The 19,190-nt window shown below is 45.6% G+C and overlaps 1 protein-coding gene across 1 annotated transcript in view; it reads left to right on the forward strand.

Annotated features, from left to right (window-relative positions):
* Positions 1-19,190, forward strand: part of WSB2 (WD repeat and SOCS box containing 2) — a 542,619-nt gene that overhangs the window by 450,382 nt on the left and 73,047 nt on the right. The window contains exon 8 of the mRNA XM_044068353.1: positions 2,785-2,892. Within this exon, the coding sequence (XP_043924288.1) occupies positions 2,785-2,892 (108 nt within the window). The remainder of the gene's footprint in view (positions 1-2,784; positions 2,893-19,190) is intronic.

The following is a 19,190-nucleotide window of genomic DNA, read 5'->3' on the forward strand; positions in this document are numbered from 1 at the left end:
TTTTTGGGCAAGGGAAATGCTTCTTTACTTTCCCATCATGACTAACTGCAGAATGTAACAAACAGAGCCATCAAATAGAGCTACTTTTTATGCCTTGATATTCTCCCCAGACATAGATCTCCTGAGAAAGGTCTTCTGTGTTATGTACAGCAGGCATGTGCATACCATAGCAGTTGATCTACAAAAGTACCTTTCTTTGTCTGTCACAGTTACCCTTCAGCAGCATCCTGTGCTTGAATAACCACTCCATCTGACAGCTGATGTTGAGATTCCTTACAGGATGGGCAAGTGTATACTTGTAGTAGTGTAGCACCTGCCAGATTTTCATTGTTCTTGATTTGCAGGAAATCTCATTCGGTTGGTGAGGCTAACTGGTAGGCTAGGGGAGTAGGCATGCAAGTGATGCTATAATATACATTATTGTAGGATGGTGGATGCCTTCCAAACTGTGATCTTCTAAGACAAAATATGCTGGAGTGGAACAAAGGATAAAAAGTGTTCTTTGTAGATTAACTGATATGGAAAGAAAATATTTGATATTGTCATTGGCATATTGCATCAAATAGGGCTAACATTTTTAATTAAAAAAGAGGGTTAACATTTATTTATTTATTTGGTTATCTTTCTTTCTTTACCAGAAAAGTCCAACTGGGTAATACTCATTTTCAGCAGATGCCCAGGGAGAAAAGCTCCATTTGCTTGCACTGCATTATACTAAGTTCCAGTTAAACACAAAATAGTTACATTTCTGGTTACATTTCTACATTCTAAGATTTTACAGAGGTGGAAGTTGCTAAAGAGAAAACCCACTTGCAACTTAGTGTATTGTGCATGCAGCAGTTATGTATAAAAAATGTTTTGTCACTTCAGTGAGAAGGTGAGAGTATTCTGTTTAAGGAGAGTATCTGGAGAGTATTGTGCAGTGAGCACAAAGTCTTAACCTTGTGATGAGTATGTGCAGGACCAGGACTGGTTAAGATGTTGTTTAAGCAGTGGTTTAAAACTATTGAATTTGTTGGAGAGTTTTTTTTATTTGTGTGGGGATACTGTTCCAAAATTTAGCAACGTATTGGGAGTAGAGCGAGTCTCCTGCAACATTGACGATTTGTAAGTAATAAGAATTTGTTTCTAGATTTTAATCCACTTATTTTTGCTTAGAGTATTCACAGAAGTAATATTTGTATGAGGAATGTGTATAAATATGCCACTGTTTTCTGAATTAGAATATAACAAAATGTAAGATACAGTCAAGTCTGTTGAAACCTGCAGTAGGTAAAGTAAAATATGTGCAAATATGTGTGTTCCTTCAAGTGATATGGAAATGTCTAAAAGTGTGACCTTTTTCGTGAAGTTTTAAATTTGTAGCTCCTTGTTGCAGGAAACCACAGCAGTTGAGACAGAATGTGAAAATGTAATTGTGATCTTTTGCTAATCCCGAGCATGAAGCTAAGGGTCATAAAATGCATTTAGAAGATTTTTCAAAAGACAGCTAAGCCAGAAAGAAGTAAACTTTTGGGAAAAACTGTTTGGTTACACTTGTCAGACTTTGTAAGACAATATATTAAAGCATGCAGTGGAGACAGTAGTTTAGGAGAAGCAAGCGGACATTTGAGAAGGAATGCTACCTGGAGCCTTTGACTTACAAATCTTATTCTTAGCACTTATTTTGCTAGAAATTCAGTTAAATTTTGCTTAAGATCCTGCAAGTATTTGTAGTTCAGAAATTAGCTAGGAAAAAAGACTAGCTGTAGTTGGATGTTTACTTTCTTGCAGTCTGTCCAATGGGTTTATTTTCTCTCTGTGTGCCATTTGTTGTCTCTGTATATTTAACTGTTAACTGCACTTCTTAACTCATTCTTTCCTAAGTAATTTTTTTTGTTTTATTCACTTTTTAAAAAGGCAGAGACTGAGTGTCTTTATTTACTTAATTGATATGAGGAGGTAGTCATTTACTAAAGTGTGACAAATTGCTGTCGCCCACCTCTAATTGGCCGGGTTGTCCTGCTACCCACTACCATTTGTGTTTAATTATTTTTCTTATTAAAAGAGTGAAACAGTAACTGAGATGACCCAGCCACAGCCTGGGTGGTGGCAGTTTACTGCCATGCCAGAAGCTGCCTTTAGAAACTAATGTATGCACGTGAGCAAGTGAGAACTGCTAGGCAATGAAACTCTGAGAGAACGGTGAGAAAAAGTTCTGCAGAGGTAGGCAAATGATTCTGCTCATCGAGTTATTCATTGTGGAGCCTATACTTGAGTGTGGATGGTAAAGTCCCATAGTTAGGGCCACATTGCATACTTACTGCATGCTGTTTTCTGACCAGGGTGCACTTAGGAACTTGCATAGTGGTTCATTGTTTGTATATCATTGGTAGACTTTAATCTGTTGGGCACCAGTGGTATGATTTGAAAGACTGCTACTGACCACTTGTATTGATTGGTAGTGATGGGATTCAGACCCCATTTATATCTGTGTCATCTTTTTCTTTTATACTAATTGGCAGAGATGGGATTTAGACCCCACTGTCTGCAAACAGTCATTTTTTCTGTAGGTTTTAGTTGTGTCTTCCTTAAGCAGTTAGAAGTTCTGGACTGCATTTGTAGAGCATGTGTATCTTCATGTCATGTTTATATGACATATTTGTTTTGTAAACATGGCTCATCCACTTTATATTGGACAACTGTTTGTCATGTTTGTTTTTGAGAGTCAGTGCCAGAAAACTGCATCTCACCCACAATGTAAACTATAACATAGAATATGATTTCCTGTGTGTTTGAATCTAGATTGCTGAGACTCTGGGCCTTAGAATTGTGGACCATTGTTGACGTTGCTCCTGTTACCAATGGATTGTGCAGTACATTCTTCCCACATGGTGGCATTATAGCAGCTGGGTATGTATTCTTTTGCTGCAAATTTTGTGAGACTGTACATAGAATGATGGTGTTCTGTTGAGTTGTGCATAATAGAATGTCACCATATCTAGGTTTGAGTTGTTTTATTTGTAGTTCAGTGTTATGCAGTTCCAGGCTGCCTTATGACACTGCCCTAGGTTAACTTTTTAAACAGACATCTGTTGTTATAGAGTCTGACGTAGTTATTTGATGTGGTCTGTACATACACATCTGCTTACAGAAGCACAAAATACAATTCCTGTGTGAAGAGTCCCTTTACTTGTTTATTGTGTGGTATATGCAACAGGCTGGATATCCAGAAAATTGAACTATCTGCCAGTAGAGTAAAAAGGCAGTATTCAAAAAATACACAAGCATGTTTCACTCTTGCTGATTACTGCATTTGTTTCTTCATTTCTTGGCTGCAGTTTTGTGGAGAAGGATTTCATATATATATATTTTTAACCAGTGGGGTAAATCCATTGGAGTAGTTGGAAGAGGAATCTATGCCTACATCATTCTGTCTTAAATCTTCACTTTTTATGACTTTTGGGTCTAAGGCTGGAGGCACTGTGACTCTCCTGTTTAGCTAACATATATGAAAAGACAGTCTTATAGCATCAGCATTAAAGCATGAGAGTTGCCCTCTACATTGTCAGGCAGAATCTCAAAGGAGTCATTTTCACACCACTATAAAAATATTGTTTCTTGTTAGCAATTTTTTGTTGTTTCTTCAAAGTCTTCATGTTTACCACTGTTTTCATTAGAGATGCTTTGTCTTCATCAGAAAAACTAGACACCACTTGCTGTCTTCAGAAAGGCTGTTGATGCCACCAGGCCAGCTCACTGTGTTGAACAGATCACACTGGGCTCTAATTTAAAATTTTGGAAAGAAATGAAAAGATGGCTTAGAGCCTCAAGTCCATTTTGTAAGAAGCATCTGCTGCTTTGGATTCCATTACTACTGTACTCACAGTGCTGTGTCTGAATTAATTTAGGAGTGGATTTCTCACAGGTGATGGTTTCTTCTGTTTTGGGGACACCACTTTTGCTCTATAGTGCAGACTCTCCGGTGTTGTGTGAACTTTGTAATCCCTTGTAGCACTCAGCAGACTTGTCACCTTCCTGCTTTCATCTTTTGGATGTTGGGACACTATTGCTGCTCTTTGTACTACCTCAGCTTTGCAGAGCCAAACAGTGCCACCACGGTCACTGTCTGTAAGTTGTCCAGTAAAGCCAGTCCTTTAACATTTGACTTGGAATTTGGTGTCATAGTTGATGCTGGTGTTATGTGGTGGTCCAAGACTGCTAGCAGCATCTCAGTGTTAGGCTTTTGCATTAAGGAAATAACAGTCTTGTACTTAGATAATAGCCATATTATTGGTGTTTTGGGTTGTACAGTTGCATTGCTGCAAGAAATTACCTTCTTATCAGGGCTGTTGTACTTTGACTGAACACTTGGTATTGGTTCTTGTAAGAGTCATGTGGTTGACCTTGGGTATTAATGGCAGTGGTCGCTGAGCAGGGTTTATCAGCATTTTTTCAATATATGTGAATGACTAGAACCTAAGCATGACTTATCCAGTCTGAGCTGAAGTTATCCAGTCCAGGGGCACACAATTCAAAAAGGTAGACTTAAGTATGACAGATGGCTTGCCTGTTATTGACATGGCTAGTAGGCAGGCTCTCTCCTGCTCCAAGTCTGCCTCATAGGCTGTCTCCTGCTCATAGTCTGCCCCGTTATGGTTGTGATCCCTGAAGTGGATTATCCCGTTACATTTTGTATTTCTGGTCTGGGTGCAGGCATCTGACTTGTGGGTCCTGAATGTACATATTTGGCATTGGTCATTGTCAGATGGATTGATTTATTCACAGAAGCTGTCTGTCTGTTCATGTGATCTTTGCCATCCTTTTGAGTGTGCTATCTCAGACCCAAGTTCTTAGAGCAGCAGCATCTAATTTTTTCAGCCAGCCAGCATTGGTTCAGTCTGAACTGTCAGCCTCCTGCAAGTTTCTTTAAAATTTTGGGCCCTCTTGGTTCACGTACTGTAGGATAGCACAGGGTGATTCTTATAGTACAAGATTGCTTTAATACTCAATGTACCATCTTGTTTTCTCTCCCAGATTCTTCACTACAAGGATTCATAGCATTGTAGAAAGAAGAGAATATCTCGCATTGGCCACTTGAATCTGCCTAGAGCATGTATCACTTGTTCCTCATGCCCAAAGACCACCATCTGCAATTCGCATCCAACTCCATTTCTGCAAGGACAACTTTGTCCTTTTTGTGCTTGGTCTTCCAGCACACTTTGTCTGTTGTCATTTGCTATGTTTCACATAGCAGGCATGAGGTGGCTCAAACTCCTTTGTATTGCTACCGCATGTATTAAATTTTGTGTAATTGTTGGATCTGTCATAATCCTGCTTCTGGTTTTATGATCTTAGAACAATCTTCAGAGCATGTTGGCCAGTAAATGCTTTCTGTATACAGATTCTTTGGAAGGATGAATTTAAAATCATTTTCAAGAACATTCTACCATGAAGGTGTTCCTACTAAATATTAACTTCCCCTTGCTCAATTTGACATAATTTCCATCATGAAGGAGTTGTTTTCCTTTGCCATATCAGTCAGCATTGTGTTTTCCCTTGTTAATGCACTGGTTTACCCGTTTTGTTTGTGTATCTAGTCATTAAAAACTTCATATGCAAGTTTCTTGTTCTATTTTAGTTTGTACATGGGATTTATCAACCACTTTGATCTCTGCCAAAACATCACCAGATGATTCTTTGCTACAGACTTAAATGGCTCATATTTAGTAAGTACAGTTTTATTTCATGGCAGATTTGCAGAGCTCTTAAAGAAACTGCATGGGAGCTTGGCTGCATCACTTTTTCTAAAGTCATTTAATACTTAACCTCCATTTTTGCCTGTTTCTGCAACTATTCTTTCATTTAAGCATCTCCAGGGCTAGCGTGTATATGCATTGCTTGACCCAGGATACATCCCTTTCTGTTCCCTCAAGAGGCTTAAGTAATGACTAACACTGGCTTATTTATCCACCGGTAAGTTCTAATTTCCTTCCACCTCTTGTGTTCAGTTTTTCCTTTAATCTGGTATTAAGAGAGTGAACATTTTTTTCAGTGTTGTAGCTTTATAAAAAAAGACACAAATATTCACTGGTGCATTGATGCTTTCCTCAGTTCACTGCTTTGTATTTGCTTGCAGCTGTCAGTGGTTGTTGGTGTCTTACTTCTTTAGTAGTAGAGGAGACAGTCTCTTGTTTTTCTTTAACCCTGTGCCACTTTCACCTTTGTGCACCCAGGTTTTGACAGGGTTTTATGTTTCATTTCAAGCAGTAATTTAGTCTGTCAGATGTGTTTTCTTTCATAGCAAGATCCCATGTCATCAGTTTTCTGAAATAATGTGTTATCTTCCTGGCCCATGTCATTGAGACTTTCTTGTCTTTTATTTCCAGCCTGTTTTTCTTGGTTATTTGTTCCATTCTTTTCCATATTCTTTAGGAAGCTAGTAGGACACAACAGGGAAATGCTGCCTGCTGTTAAGAGGGACATATCTTTAGCCAATATGCATACTTCTTATTTGTTCTTGCTGTATGGGTTATCTTCAATAGGCAGCACATTTGGTTACATTCTTGCACCCACTGTCATGACTGTTTCTCTAAACAGCAAAACCCAGTGCACTCTTTTGTTTTCCTTTTGCCAGAGAAAGAAGGCTTGTGCACTTACACAAAATCCCAGTTCTTTCTAGTTACTTGTATACTTCAGACATGTTGAAATGTTTCTGTGCTCATTACCTTACAAGAGTAGAACTTGTCAGGTACTCTTTAGATTGCCAGACCACTGACTAATACTGTCACAGGAGCTGCATTTTCTGGCTGTTAGCAGAGCATTCATTCTAGAAGATGGTCCAAGGTACCAAAGAAGCTTCAAAATCAGCCACTAGAGAACAGATAATCTAGTTTAATGCCAAAAATGAACATATAAACATACATGAACGCCAACACATTAGAGACAGTGTTTTCGTTTAAAAACTTCATCAGATGTGGGATAGACAGGTAAACTGACATATATATTCCCATCCAAATACATAAATAACCAATATAAAACCAAGCAATTAATTAAGCATAGTTGTTCAGCCTTTCATTATCATAGAGCTCATGAATATTCCTTACAGTCAGCACAAGATGCTGTATAATATGTTTAAAATTCTTTGAAGTTGCTAAAATACATTTCAGAAAGTTTATAAATATGAATTTGAAACATTATAAATAAGTTATACAATATTATTAATGCTAAAATATTTCATTTCAACTTTAAAACAATCTAAATTTGATTACAATATTAATAGGTGTTCTTCGTGTTTCACTGTTGCAGTCATCACATTTGGGATATCCCTGCCAGGGTAGCCCTTGGCTGGCCCGAATACCAGAGGCTTAGTATTTCTTCGTCGGTGCTGTCGCTTCAGGACTGATGTCAGCTCATCAGTAGTTTAAAGTAAGGCAGCCGACGCCATTACATCAGTCTTTCTTGCCGTGGAGCCCGAAGCAGAAGCAGTTCGCACAAGTGCTGGTCTGCCACTACCTGAGTTTCATCTACCGAATTGAAGTTGAAGTCTTCTAAAGCTAAGTACCCCGTTGAGGATCCTTTTTTCTTGCACTAACCTATGTCAGAAAAAGTTAATAATTGTCTCGCCTGTGGACAGAAAGTACCACACAGAGACTTCCATTCTTACTGCGCCACTTATTTAGGCCCAGACCACAACGTCCCCCGTTGTCGCTTCTGTGCTTTGTTCAATGCCAGAACTATCCGTCATCAGGCCCTTATTGTAGCTAGATATTTTCGCTTACAGTCTTTGAATTACGATATGGCTTCGGTAAGCCATCCGACACCAGATTTTCCAAAAAAATGTAAAGATAAAGACAGAGACAGACTGCACAGGTCCAAACCTACCGACAACGCTTCCGTTAAGCTAGTCTTCAGTTCTCCGGTCCTCAGTGAGGTGCTTTTGCAGCCCCTGATGCCTGCTTCTGTGGATTTGTAGGCTGCTACAGAGACCCTTTTGGAGTCCGGTATGCCGCAAAACTCATAGACTAAGGATCCTGCGGTCGTCTCTACCTTGGATGGGTCTGGAGCCACTGAGCAGGCACTGGCTTCCGAGGAAGTCCTTCGCACTACCAATTCTCAACACAAACAGACGACTTCTTTCGTGACTACCGTTCTTTCAAAAACGACCGAGTGTCTTGGGCCCATGGTACAAACCACACCCAAGAAGCCGATGACCCACTCTCAGGCACCTGCTTCCTTGTCTCAGTCTCAAATGCTTAAAATGGCGGAAGACCTTATCATGCTGATCAGGGGAAGCCAAGCTACCCCCTCCAAAAGAAAGAGAGATCTGTCCCCTGTAGTTTTGTCTGAACAAGAGTCCGATGAGACTGCATCTGAATATGAAGACATGCAGCCCTTCTCTACTTATGAAGATTCTGATGCAGAGGATTCCATCCCTTCAGCCTCTCCCCCAGAGGATTTTTCCTTTGGGGAAACCCTGCATACCTTAAGGGAGCATTTCCAATGGGGGAGTCAAGACTACCCTCAGTCTAAAAAGAAACTCAGGGAATTCCTAGATCTTCCATAGCACAGACCCTTGGCCATCCTCCCAGTCCTGGATGTTATGGAGGATGTTTTCCTGGAATCCAGCTTGACTCCGGACACCCTCCCTCCTGTGCCCAGAAAACCAGACAGGTACTATAGAGTCCCTGACTCACACAAATTTCTTTTTAAAAATCCTACTGCTGACCCTGAGGTAATTTCTCAAGGGCCTAAAGGGATTAAAGCAACCTCTGCTAAGAATCCCACCCCCTCAGATAGGGGTTCCCGAGCACTAGACAGGTGGGGTAAAAAAGTATACAGCTCAGCTACTCTTGCTATCACAGCACTAAACTGTCAGTTCCATATGCTAAATTTTCAGCAACATACCCTGGCACTCCTCAAACAAAAAAAATGTCTTCCTTTCCTGCTTGGGCAGAATCTAAAGAATTACAAGAATTAACGCATTCTGCAAGTCAAGTAACTTAAACACACCTTGCACTGTGGTTTTGACACCCTAGAAGCTTCTTGCAGGGCAGCAGTCACTGGATCTCTCATTAGAAGGCATGCATGGCTTAAGGAACAGCCCCTGCCAGACCATGTCAAATCTAAATTGTTGGATGCCCCCTTGCACAAATACAACTTATTTGGCAGTAAGGAGAAGGTCTTAAAAAGATGGAAGAAAAAGCAAAATCTATGCAAACAGTTAAGGATTTCTTACAGGTCCAGCAGGCATTGTCCCACCAAACACTGGTTCTTTCCTGCTCCCACCAAGCCAGTCCAGCCTAGGCCCCAGGGAACCAGACCACCCAGACAGCAACCACAGGGAATGCAGAGATCTAAGCAGTGGACTACCTCCACTTCAAAACCAGGGTGTTCTAAGCCACCCCCTTATGGTAAGAACTCACAATGACTCACCTCCCCCAGTCCCTTCCTCTGCCCACCTTCACTTACCCCTAGGAGGAATACTCTCCATCTAAAGTAGTTAACTTCATTTGTGCAGCAACCTATGGGAATCTGATCCAACTTCAGATCCGAGCCGGCAGTTTTCAACAGCTTAGATCCGAGCTCCAAGCTCCTCCCCCTACCCATAATCCCCGGCCAACCCTGACTGACCTCAGATCTAGTTTGCCGCGGTTTAACCAACAGCAGCTCGATCTTGAGTTCCAGGCGCTTAGAGGTTTTTGTGAGAAAAATTTAACTTTTTCCTTCTCTTTTCTACCCTACTTGGTTGTGAGTGCTTTCAGGCCCCTTTTTGACTAAAATCCTCCCTAGCTTAACTTTATATTTTTTGTAATTAACCTCCCCCTTCCCTCGTGGTTCCGTTAAGGTTGTGTGTGTGTGTTTGGGGCCTAACATGTGTGGCTGTCCTCCTTTAATTAAAATGTCTGAGGCCCCAAAGCCTATTTTTTCTAGGTGCACCGAGTGTGGCCATAAGCTGTCCCCGGCGGATGGCCACACTCGGTGCGTGCTGTGCCTTGAGGTTGAGCACCTCTCTTCTGGTTGTTCCATTTGTGCGGCGTTCAACCCCAGGGCACTTAAGGACCGGAGGTCTAAGCTGATTCTGGCGGGTCTTCTGCCCCTGGATTCGGCTTCTACCTCCGGTCCTTCCGTGGCTCCCGCTGCGGCGGCTGCCACTCCTGCTTCCCTCCCCACAGCCTGGACTCAACCTCCCACCTTAGGCCCAGAGGAGAGGGAGGCTAGGAAAGAGAAAAGGAGGGAGAAACACCACAAGCGGCAGGCCGAAGGCCTCCTCTTCGGCCCCCCACCCCCACCCCCACCGGCTAAGCGGTCTTCTCCCTCAGGACTTCTTGGTCTCCTCCTTCTCAGATCCGGTCTCCTTGCTTTTCACCGGGTCCTGAGGAGGAGGAGACCCGATCTCCCTCGAGGTCATCGCGGCGGCACTCCCTTCCTGCCTAGGTGGCCTCATCGAGATCGACCCGAAGCCCCACAGATGCAGATTTGGACCGGATGATGAGAAGATTCCTCCAGGCCCAACTGCAGATGGGAGTGCTCCTGCCTCCCCCCCCCCCTCTGGGGGGAGCTCGACCCCCCCCTTCTTTGCTCGACCCCCCTTCTTTGCCCCGATAGCTCCTTTTCTGTCCCGCTTCCCGGGCTCGGAGTCTTTGGAGCCTTGGAGTCGGGGGTGTGTCGGTGCCGATAGTCTCGGGTACTTCGGCGCCGACACTTCCCTCGAGTTTGTCGGTTTCATTTTCGTCGGATCTGAGCTGTCCGAGCTGAGGGCTGAGCTTCGGATCCGGGGGTATCAGTATGCCTTCGGCTCAGTCCAGGTCGGAGCATGCTGGTCCCTCGGATCCGATTGCTTCGGCACCAGTCCCGATCAGTCCGTCGGATCCGAGTGAGGGTCTGCTTTCGGATCCTAGAGAGCGCAGCTCTCCCTCTGCGTTCGACGTGGGTGGAGAGGGCTCTGTCGAGAGATTCCAGGCCCCCGGCCCTTGCCACGGCTCCACCCTGCACTCCTTCTCTGTTGGGCCCGACTTCCATCACTCGGCCCCAAGGACAGCCTGCTTTGACGTCCCAGGTCGTTCCTTTGGAACAAGATGTTGCTGGTGAGACCTCCTCGGACAGCCCCCCTGAGGAGGTTCCTCACAAGCGAAAGTGCAAGAGGAGGCACCTGGACTCCCCCGAGTACTTGACTGAGGACACGGATTTGGAGGAAGGGGAAGGCTCTCCAAGATCACCCCCCGAAGATGTCTCTTTTGGTGACATCATGGAGATGCTCAGGATAGGGGGGGGTGGTCTGCCCCAAAGCCTACCTCGGACGAATCCGTGTTCCTGGAGGCATTTGAAGCAGGCTCGCCTACCTCTTGGGTGTCCCCTCCGGCCGACCCCCTGGTAGATTTGATTACTACCAGGGCATGGAAGGAGCCGGACACTGTGGAGCCAGTCCCCAAGCGCCCGGATAAAATTCTTAGCCCCCCCCTCTGACAATTCCCATTGGAGTAAGGGTCCCCCTGTAGATGCCATGTTGGTGGCGGCGGCCACCAAGAGGGAACTAGCTCAGGAGAGTCCCACGGTCCACCCCCCCGAGCAAGGAGTCTCGGTCGATGGACCATTTAGGGAAGCGGGTTTTTAGTTCGGCTACCTTCTCTGTGAGGTCGCTGAACTACATGACACATGTTCTTCGACTGCAGCGGGACCTTATCAAAGAATACACTGCTTCGCGCCCCCCCCCCCCCGAGTCCATGTCGGCGGAGGACAAATAGTTGCACTCTACCCGGACGGCCACTCTCCGATCTATATCAAACACCTCTATGCGGCTACTGTCCCATGCCACGGAAGGAGCTGCTAGAGCCAGCAGAGCGGGCCTTGTCATGAGGCGTCAGGCCTGGCTCCGTCACTGTGATTTCGCGGAACCCTTCAAGGCGTCTTTCGCTAATGCCTCTTTCGATGGTTCTGCCCTTTTTTGGCAAAACCGTTCGCGATACTTTGGTCCAGAGCGAGAAGGACAGGAAGACGTCTGCCGTCGGAGTTTGCTTCTCTGCTCCCCAGGGGTCCTTCTCCAAGAACCAAAAGGGACAGAAGAAGATGTGGTTCCAGAGGTCGCAACAGTCCCATCCTGCTCCAGACTCCCAGCCCTTCCGCGGCAGAGGAGGGCAGGGTGGACGCCGCCCTAGAGGCAGAGGGGGCCCGAGGAACCCACGCAACACCCCTGAGGGGTTGCCCGACTGCTTCACTCTGGAGGCAGACGGGGGGGCATTTCTCGAAGCACCTAGCAGCTTGGGAGTCCATCACGACAGACCGCTTGGGTGCTACACATCATATCCAGAGGATATCAGATCCCATTCTCTCTTTACCCACGCAGTCCCAGATACCTCCCCGATGTCCCACTCGATCAGAGGGAGGCTGCAGCAACGGAAATCCAACAGTTGCTGGAAAAAAGAGCCATCCAACACGTCTCCCCAGACCAGTGCGGGTCGGGTTTTTATTCCAGGTTCTTCTTGGTGCCAAAAAAGACGGGGGACTTAAGACCAATCCTCGACCTCTACGCCCCCCCTGAACCTGTCAGTAAACAAAGAGAAATTCCGCATGGTCACCCTTCAATCCATTCTCCCCCTCTTGCGAGAGAACGACTGGATGTGCTCTATAGACCTCAAGGATGCATACTACCACATTCTGATGGACAGGCGATCCCGAAGGTTCCTCCGCCTCCGGCTAGGAGCCAGTCATTACCAATTCAAGGTCCTCCCCTTTGGTCTCACCACAGCCCTCAGGGTGTTCACCAAAGTGTTAGCGGTGATAGCGGCCCACCTGCGGCTCCAGGGAATTCAGGTTTTTCCATACCTGGACGACTGCCTCCTGACCGCCCCGACAAGGCATCTACTCTGCGCAGCCAGAAACTACTTTCTTCGTCTAGCTCCCCGGCTGGGGATCACTATCAACATAGAGAAGTCGTCTCTTGCCCCGTCTCAGACCATAGACTTCATAGGGGCCAGATTAAACACAAACAAGCTCCTAACCTTTTTGACCACGGACCGGCTACGAATCCTGAGGCTACATATGCGGGCCATTATACAATCCCCAGCTCCTCCAGCGGAATTGGTCCTGAGGGCTCTAGGTTCAATGGCAGCAATCAATCTATTGCCAATGGCGCATTTGAACATGAGGGTCTTACAATGGACCATCCAAGTCCAGTGGTCCTTTCTTCAATATCCTCTCAGCCATCCCATTCCTCTCAGCAGGGCTTGCAAGAGGGCCCTCTTATGGTGGCTCCAATCTCCGGACCTCCAGGAAGGACGCCCCTTTTCTATGGCCCCTCCCCTAGCCACGGTGACCAAGGACGCCTCCCGCCTCAGGTGGGGGGGGCATTGTTCGGGCAGGACAGTCCAAGGCACGTGGGACCTCACGGAGACTTCATTGCATATCAATGTTTTAGAGATGAGGGCAGTGCTGTTGGCATTGCAAGCACTTCAGGACCTTCTTCCTGTAGGAACGATTGCGATTCAGACGGACATGTCTGTTGTCTGGTACATCAAGAAACAAAGAGGAACCAGGTCTTACCCACTCTGTTGAGAGGCCATGAGGGTGTGGGAATGGGCGATCTCCACCAACCGTTTTCTCATAGCAACGCACATTCCGGGGCGGTCCAACATCCTAGCGGACAGACTTAAGTCGCATCATCCTGTTACCATACGAGTGGTCTCTGAATCTCGAGGTAGCGAATCGGATTTTCGCTGAATGGGGTCAACCCTGTTGCGATGTCTTTGCCTCTCCCTCAAACACAAAATGTTATGACTACTTAGCTCTCACCACCCCCCCCCCCGGGAATCTCTGAGAGACGCTCTGGTGCATGCTTGGCCTCCCGGTCTACTTTATGCTTACCCTCCTCTTCCTCTGATGCTAAAGTTTCTGCAGAAAGCCAGTCAGTTGGGGAGCAGGATAATCCTCATTGCCCCATTCTGGCCTCGTCAAGCCTGGTTCCCTTACCTTTGGTCTCATCTGGTGAATCCTCCTTGGATTCTGGATCCCCTTCCGGATCTAATATCCCATCCCTTAGATGTCCCAGTCCTGAACCTGGACAATCTCAAGCTCACAGCTTGGCTGCTCCAGTTCCACTCGTAGCTAGGACTCCCGGTATCTCGTCCCCTGTTAAAGCTATCCTAGTAGCAGCGCACAAGCCTTCTACTAGAAAGATCTATAGTAGCAAATGGAAGCGATGTCCTTCATGGATGCATCTGCAGTCATAACAAGTGGGTTGTCCTGTCGTCAGGCAGCCCTTCAGTCGGCCGGATTCCAAAGTCCGGGTCCGGCTTCGGCTGATGTCGCACTCCACCCGACGTCATCTCTGTTGGTCTTCGGGTATAAAGGCATCAGCCGACGCCATTTTCCTCAGTCTTTCTTGCCGCGTGGTGCCCGAAGCAGAAGCTGTTCGCAAGTGCCGGTCGGTCGGATCCAGAGATTACTTCTACCGAATACTACTTGGAAGACCTCTAAAGCTAAGTGCCGCGTTGGGGACTCTTTCTTGCCTCAGCCGATGTCAGAAAAAGTTAACAATTGTTTAAACTGTGGGAAACAAATACCTCATAAAGATTTCCACTCTTACTGTCTGCCTTGTTTAGGCCCAGCCCACGTCGTAGCAGCCTGTTCGCCTGTGCTTCTTTCAACCGACGAACGCTTAGGCGTCGGTCGGAGTTCGCAGAACAGTTTTTCGGTTCTGATTTTGCGTACATTATGCCGTCGGATCCTCCGACTACCCAATCTGGCAAAAAACGCAAAGATAAAGACCGACACTCATGGTCCGCGGTTTCGGCCGAAACCATGGTCAAGCAAACCGCGAGTGTCTCGGTTTCAGCCGAAACCGAGAAAACTGAACAAAGTACAGCTGAACCTATTCCTACAACTGAGGCCCCTGCTACAACTCTTGAAACGACTTCAGAAATTTTACCCACTACGGTGGTTGACTTATCAGACACCATCCCCTTGGATGTTTCTACCCCAGCACGTGGTGCTGCTAGGCCTCCAGCAGCCATGTCCATTAAGGCCTTCGCCAGGACTAAAGCAGCCAAGACTACTAAAACAGTGCCTGTTAAACCACCCCCATCCAGGCCCTCTTCTACTTCTCAAATGCTTACTTTGGCAGAAGATTTAATTTCTTTAATTAGAGGATCTCAATCTCACCCAGACAGGGCCTCTCAGCCCCCAGAGAAGAGACCTAGGGCAGAGCCCCCCGAGCCAGTGTCCTCTGATGATTCTGCTGATGAATCAGACATAACTGACCAGCCAGAGGCTCCCTTCTCCAATTTTGAAGATTCTGATGCTGAAGAATCCATCCCAGCTGCTTCCCCACCAGAAGAATTCTCCTTTGGGGAAACCTTGCATGCCATGCGAGAACAGTTCCAATGGCAGCAACAGGATTTTTCAGACGCCAGAAAAGACTTAGGACCTTTCTGCACCTCCCACAGCACAGGCCCTTAGCTATACCCCTGTTCTCTCTGTGGTGGATGATGCTTTCAATGATGTTTGCTCCGCTCCAGATTCTTTACCCCAGCCCCTGCCAAACCAGACAGATTTTACAGGGTGCCAGATACTCATCACCACCTTTGCAAGGCTCCACTTGCAGAACCAGAAACTATATCCCAGGGCCCCAAGGCAGTAGCCGACCATAGCTAAAAACCCTATTCCTTCTGAAAGGGAAGCAAGGTCATTAGACAGATGGGGTAAAAGGTCTACACTTCAGCTACTCTCCCAGCTAAAGCTTTAAACTGTCAGTTTCACATGATACAATACCAAGAGTTTATGCTGGATCAGTTAACTAAAGAACTAACCACTGATGAATCTCTTGATAAGAAATATGTATTAGAGATGGTAAATAACATACAACAGGTTAGCAACCATTCCTTAAAATGTGGCTATGAAGCACTGGAGGCTTCATTTAGATCAGCCATGACAGGCACAGTGATAAGAAGGCATGCATGGCTAAAGGAACAAGCTTTACCGGATCATGTTAAAGCTAAGTTGCTAGATGCTCCTATGGACAAGACAAGTTTGTTTGGTACATCTGCCCAGCAGGTTATGAAGAAAATGGAAGAAAAGGCAAAATCTGTTCAAACTGTTAAAGATTTCTTGCAGGTTCAACCCCAAGGTTTAGCAGGAACTGGCCTGCCAAAAATTGGTCCTTTCCTGACTCCACAAAATTTCAAAGGGGCAGGAATAGACGTTCCAGAGGCAGAAACCAATCCAGAGGAGGTGCCTACAGAGGAAGACAGTGGCAAGGTAACAACAGAGGCACAGACACAGCCACTGCCACTACATCAACACAACCACAGTGACTTAACCTAAATCCGCCTACCAGGGAACAAATAGCAGCTCCTCTAGGCGGAAAGTTAACCTTATTTTCAAAGAACTGGCACTACATAACAAAGGACAAGTGGATTTTACAAACCATAGATCAAGGTTACCGGTTTCACTTCCACACTTTTCCAGTCAAAGAGGAATGCCAAATCTACCTCCAAATCAAAAAACAGAGGCTCTACGCCAGATAATGGAGTTAGCAAACATGAGAGCTGTGGAAAGAGTGCCAACAGCAGAGCAAGGAAAGGGGTTCTATTCCAGACTATTCCTAGTTCCAAGAAAGGCAAAAAGTTGGAGACCAATTCTCGACCTGTCCACCTTAAATACATACATCATTGTCCCAAAATTCAAAATGCTGACCCTACAGCAACTTCTTCCCATGCTGGGCAAGGAGTCTTGGCTGGTAACTCTAGATCTCAAGGAGGCATACCTGCACGTTCCCATTCGACCAATCTGCAGAAGATACCTCAGATTTCTTGCAGGATCAGAGCACTATCAATTCTCAGCATTGCCTTTGGCTTATCTACTGCACCCAGAGTATTCACAAAATGCCTGGCATCAGTAATCGCCCATTGCAGACTTCAGGGAATTCAAATTTACCCATACCTGGACGACTGCCTGCTACAAGGGGACAACAAAAGCAAGCTGACAACAGATTTACAAAGGGTCATTTACTTGCTACAAGCACTGGGATACACAGTCAATTTACAAAAGTCAAGGCTGATACCATCCCAAACAAGGACATTCTTGGGCGCGGAATTGGACACAGTAAAACAAATGGCATTCCTGACTACAGAAAAACAAAACGAACTCCCTCTATACTTCTTGGCACTAACAAAACTGAACAAGTTAACAGCAAGAAAAGTACTGCAGGCCTTGGGCTTCATGGCATCATGCATAATCTTGGTTCCATTTGCCAGACTACATATGAGAAAACTACAGTGGTACCTAAAGAATTTATGGTCCCAACACAGACACAGTCTAGAAACAGAAATCCCACTAATTCCATGCTTAAAACAGGAGTTCCTATGGTGGGCTCAGGCATGCCAGTCAAACACAGGCCTACCCTTTCGCAGATGTCAAGCAAGCCAGACCATCACAACAGACGCTTCACACCTAGGATGGGGGGCCCACATGCTGGACAAATGTGTGCAAGGATTGTGGACACAGGATCAACTTCAACTGCACATCAACCTAAAAGAAATGCTGGCAGTAAAACTGGCAATCCAAAAGTTCAAACCATTTCTCAAAGAGGGCCAGTTGATGATAAGGACAGACAACACCACAGTCATGTGGTACATCAACAAACAGGGAGGCACTCATTCATACCCCCTATGCAGAATGACCTTGGAGCTGTGGACCCTGGCACTCAGCTACAACATCCAGTTGCAGGCAATATTTGTACCAGGGAAAGACAATACCCTAGCAGACATATTAAGCAGAACCACCTCGGATGCCCACGAATGGAAGCTTCACCGGACATCTTCAAGACCATCTCAAAGAAATGGGGAATGCCACAGATAGACCTATTCGCATCACCTCTCAATCACCAGCTCAAAAAATTCTGCACAAGGGCATTCCACCCATTAGCATGGAAAGTGGATTCGCTCTCTTTCAACTGGAAAGGCCTAACAGCATATGCATTCCCGCCTCTTCCTTTGATGCACAAGGTACTACTGAAAATCAAGGAAGAACGTCCAAGGATAATCCTGATAGCTCCAAACTGGCCAAGACAACACTGGTACCCACTACTGAGGAGCATGTCTCGAACAATATGTGGACAATTCCCTGATGCCTTTGATGTTAACGCAGAACAACTACAGCATCATACATCCAAACCTAAAAACCTTGCAACTGACTGCATGGAACATCACATAACAGCAGCTATTCCAGAACTTTCCCAAAGAGTTAAAGACATTATTCTTGAAGCACGCAGACCTTCAACAAGAAGGAACTATGCTGGAAAATGGAAAAGGTTTGTCATCTGGAGTACGGAAAGAGGAAAAGATGTGTCAAACATAGATATGCCTAACATTCTGGAGTATCTGGCGAACTTCTTCATTCAGGCCTGTCCTACTCCTCCATCAAGATACATGCATCAGCTATTTCAGCAGAATACAGCTTTAATACTCCTGTTTTTCGCACCCTTTGCTCAGACAATTCCTCAGAGGAATCAAGAATGTAAAACCTCCAAGGAAACCACCATTACCAGCTTGGGATTTAAACTTTGTGCTAGAAAAGTTGACACTAGCACCCTTTGAACCAGCAGCAACAGCAGACCTACAACACCTGTCATGGAAAACTGCTTTCCTACTGGCAATTACTTCAGCAAGGAGGGTTTCAGAACTACAGGCCTTAATGGCAGTGCAACCCTTCCTAATCTTCCACCAAGATAGAGTGTCCATGAGGACTAATCCTACATTTATGCCTAAGGTGGTATCCAGAGTGTCTTTAAACCAGGCAATCCACCTACCTACCTTCTTTCCCAACCCACAAAACAGAGGGAAAGAATACTGCATACCTTGGATGTACATAGACAGCTACGCTACTACTTGGACAGAACAAAAATAGCAGAAAGACTGACCAACTTTTTGTAGCCTATGCAACAGGAAGGGAAGGAAAAGCTATTTCCAAACAGACAATCTCCAAATGGATAGGAAATTGCATACGATTCTGTTACTCCTTCCATGGAAAACCAATTCCACAGAACATAAGACCTCATTCTACAAGAGCAACAGCCACTACCACAGCCTTCTTACGAGGAGTGGCAACCAAAGACATTATTGAGGCGGCTACTTGGACCTCCGTGCATACATTTGCCAAGCATTATAATTTGCCTCTATATTCCAGATCCCGAGCAGGGTTTGCCACTGCTGTACTGC

This window comes from Protopterus annectens, chromosome 4.part0, assembly GCF_019279795.1.
Source record: "Protopterus annectens isolate FY-2018-M chromosome 4.part0, PAN1.0, whole genome shotgun sequence".
NCBI classification, from domain to species: Eukaryota; Metazoa; Chordata; order Ceratodontiformes; family Protopteridae; genus Protopterus; species Protopterus annectens.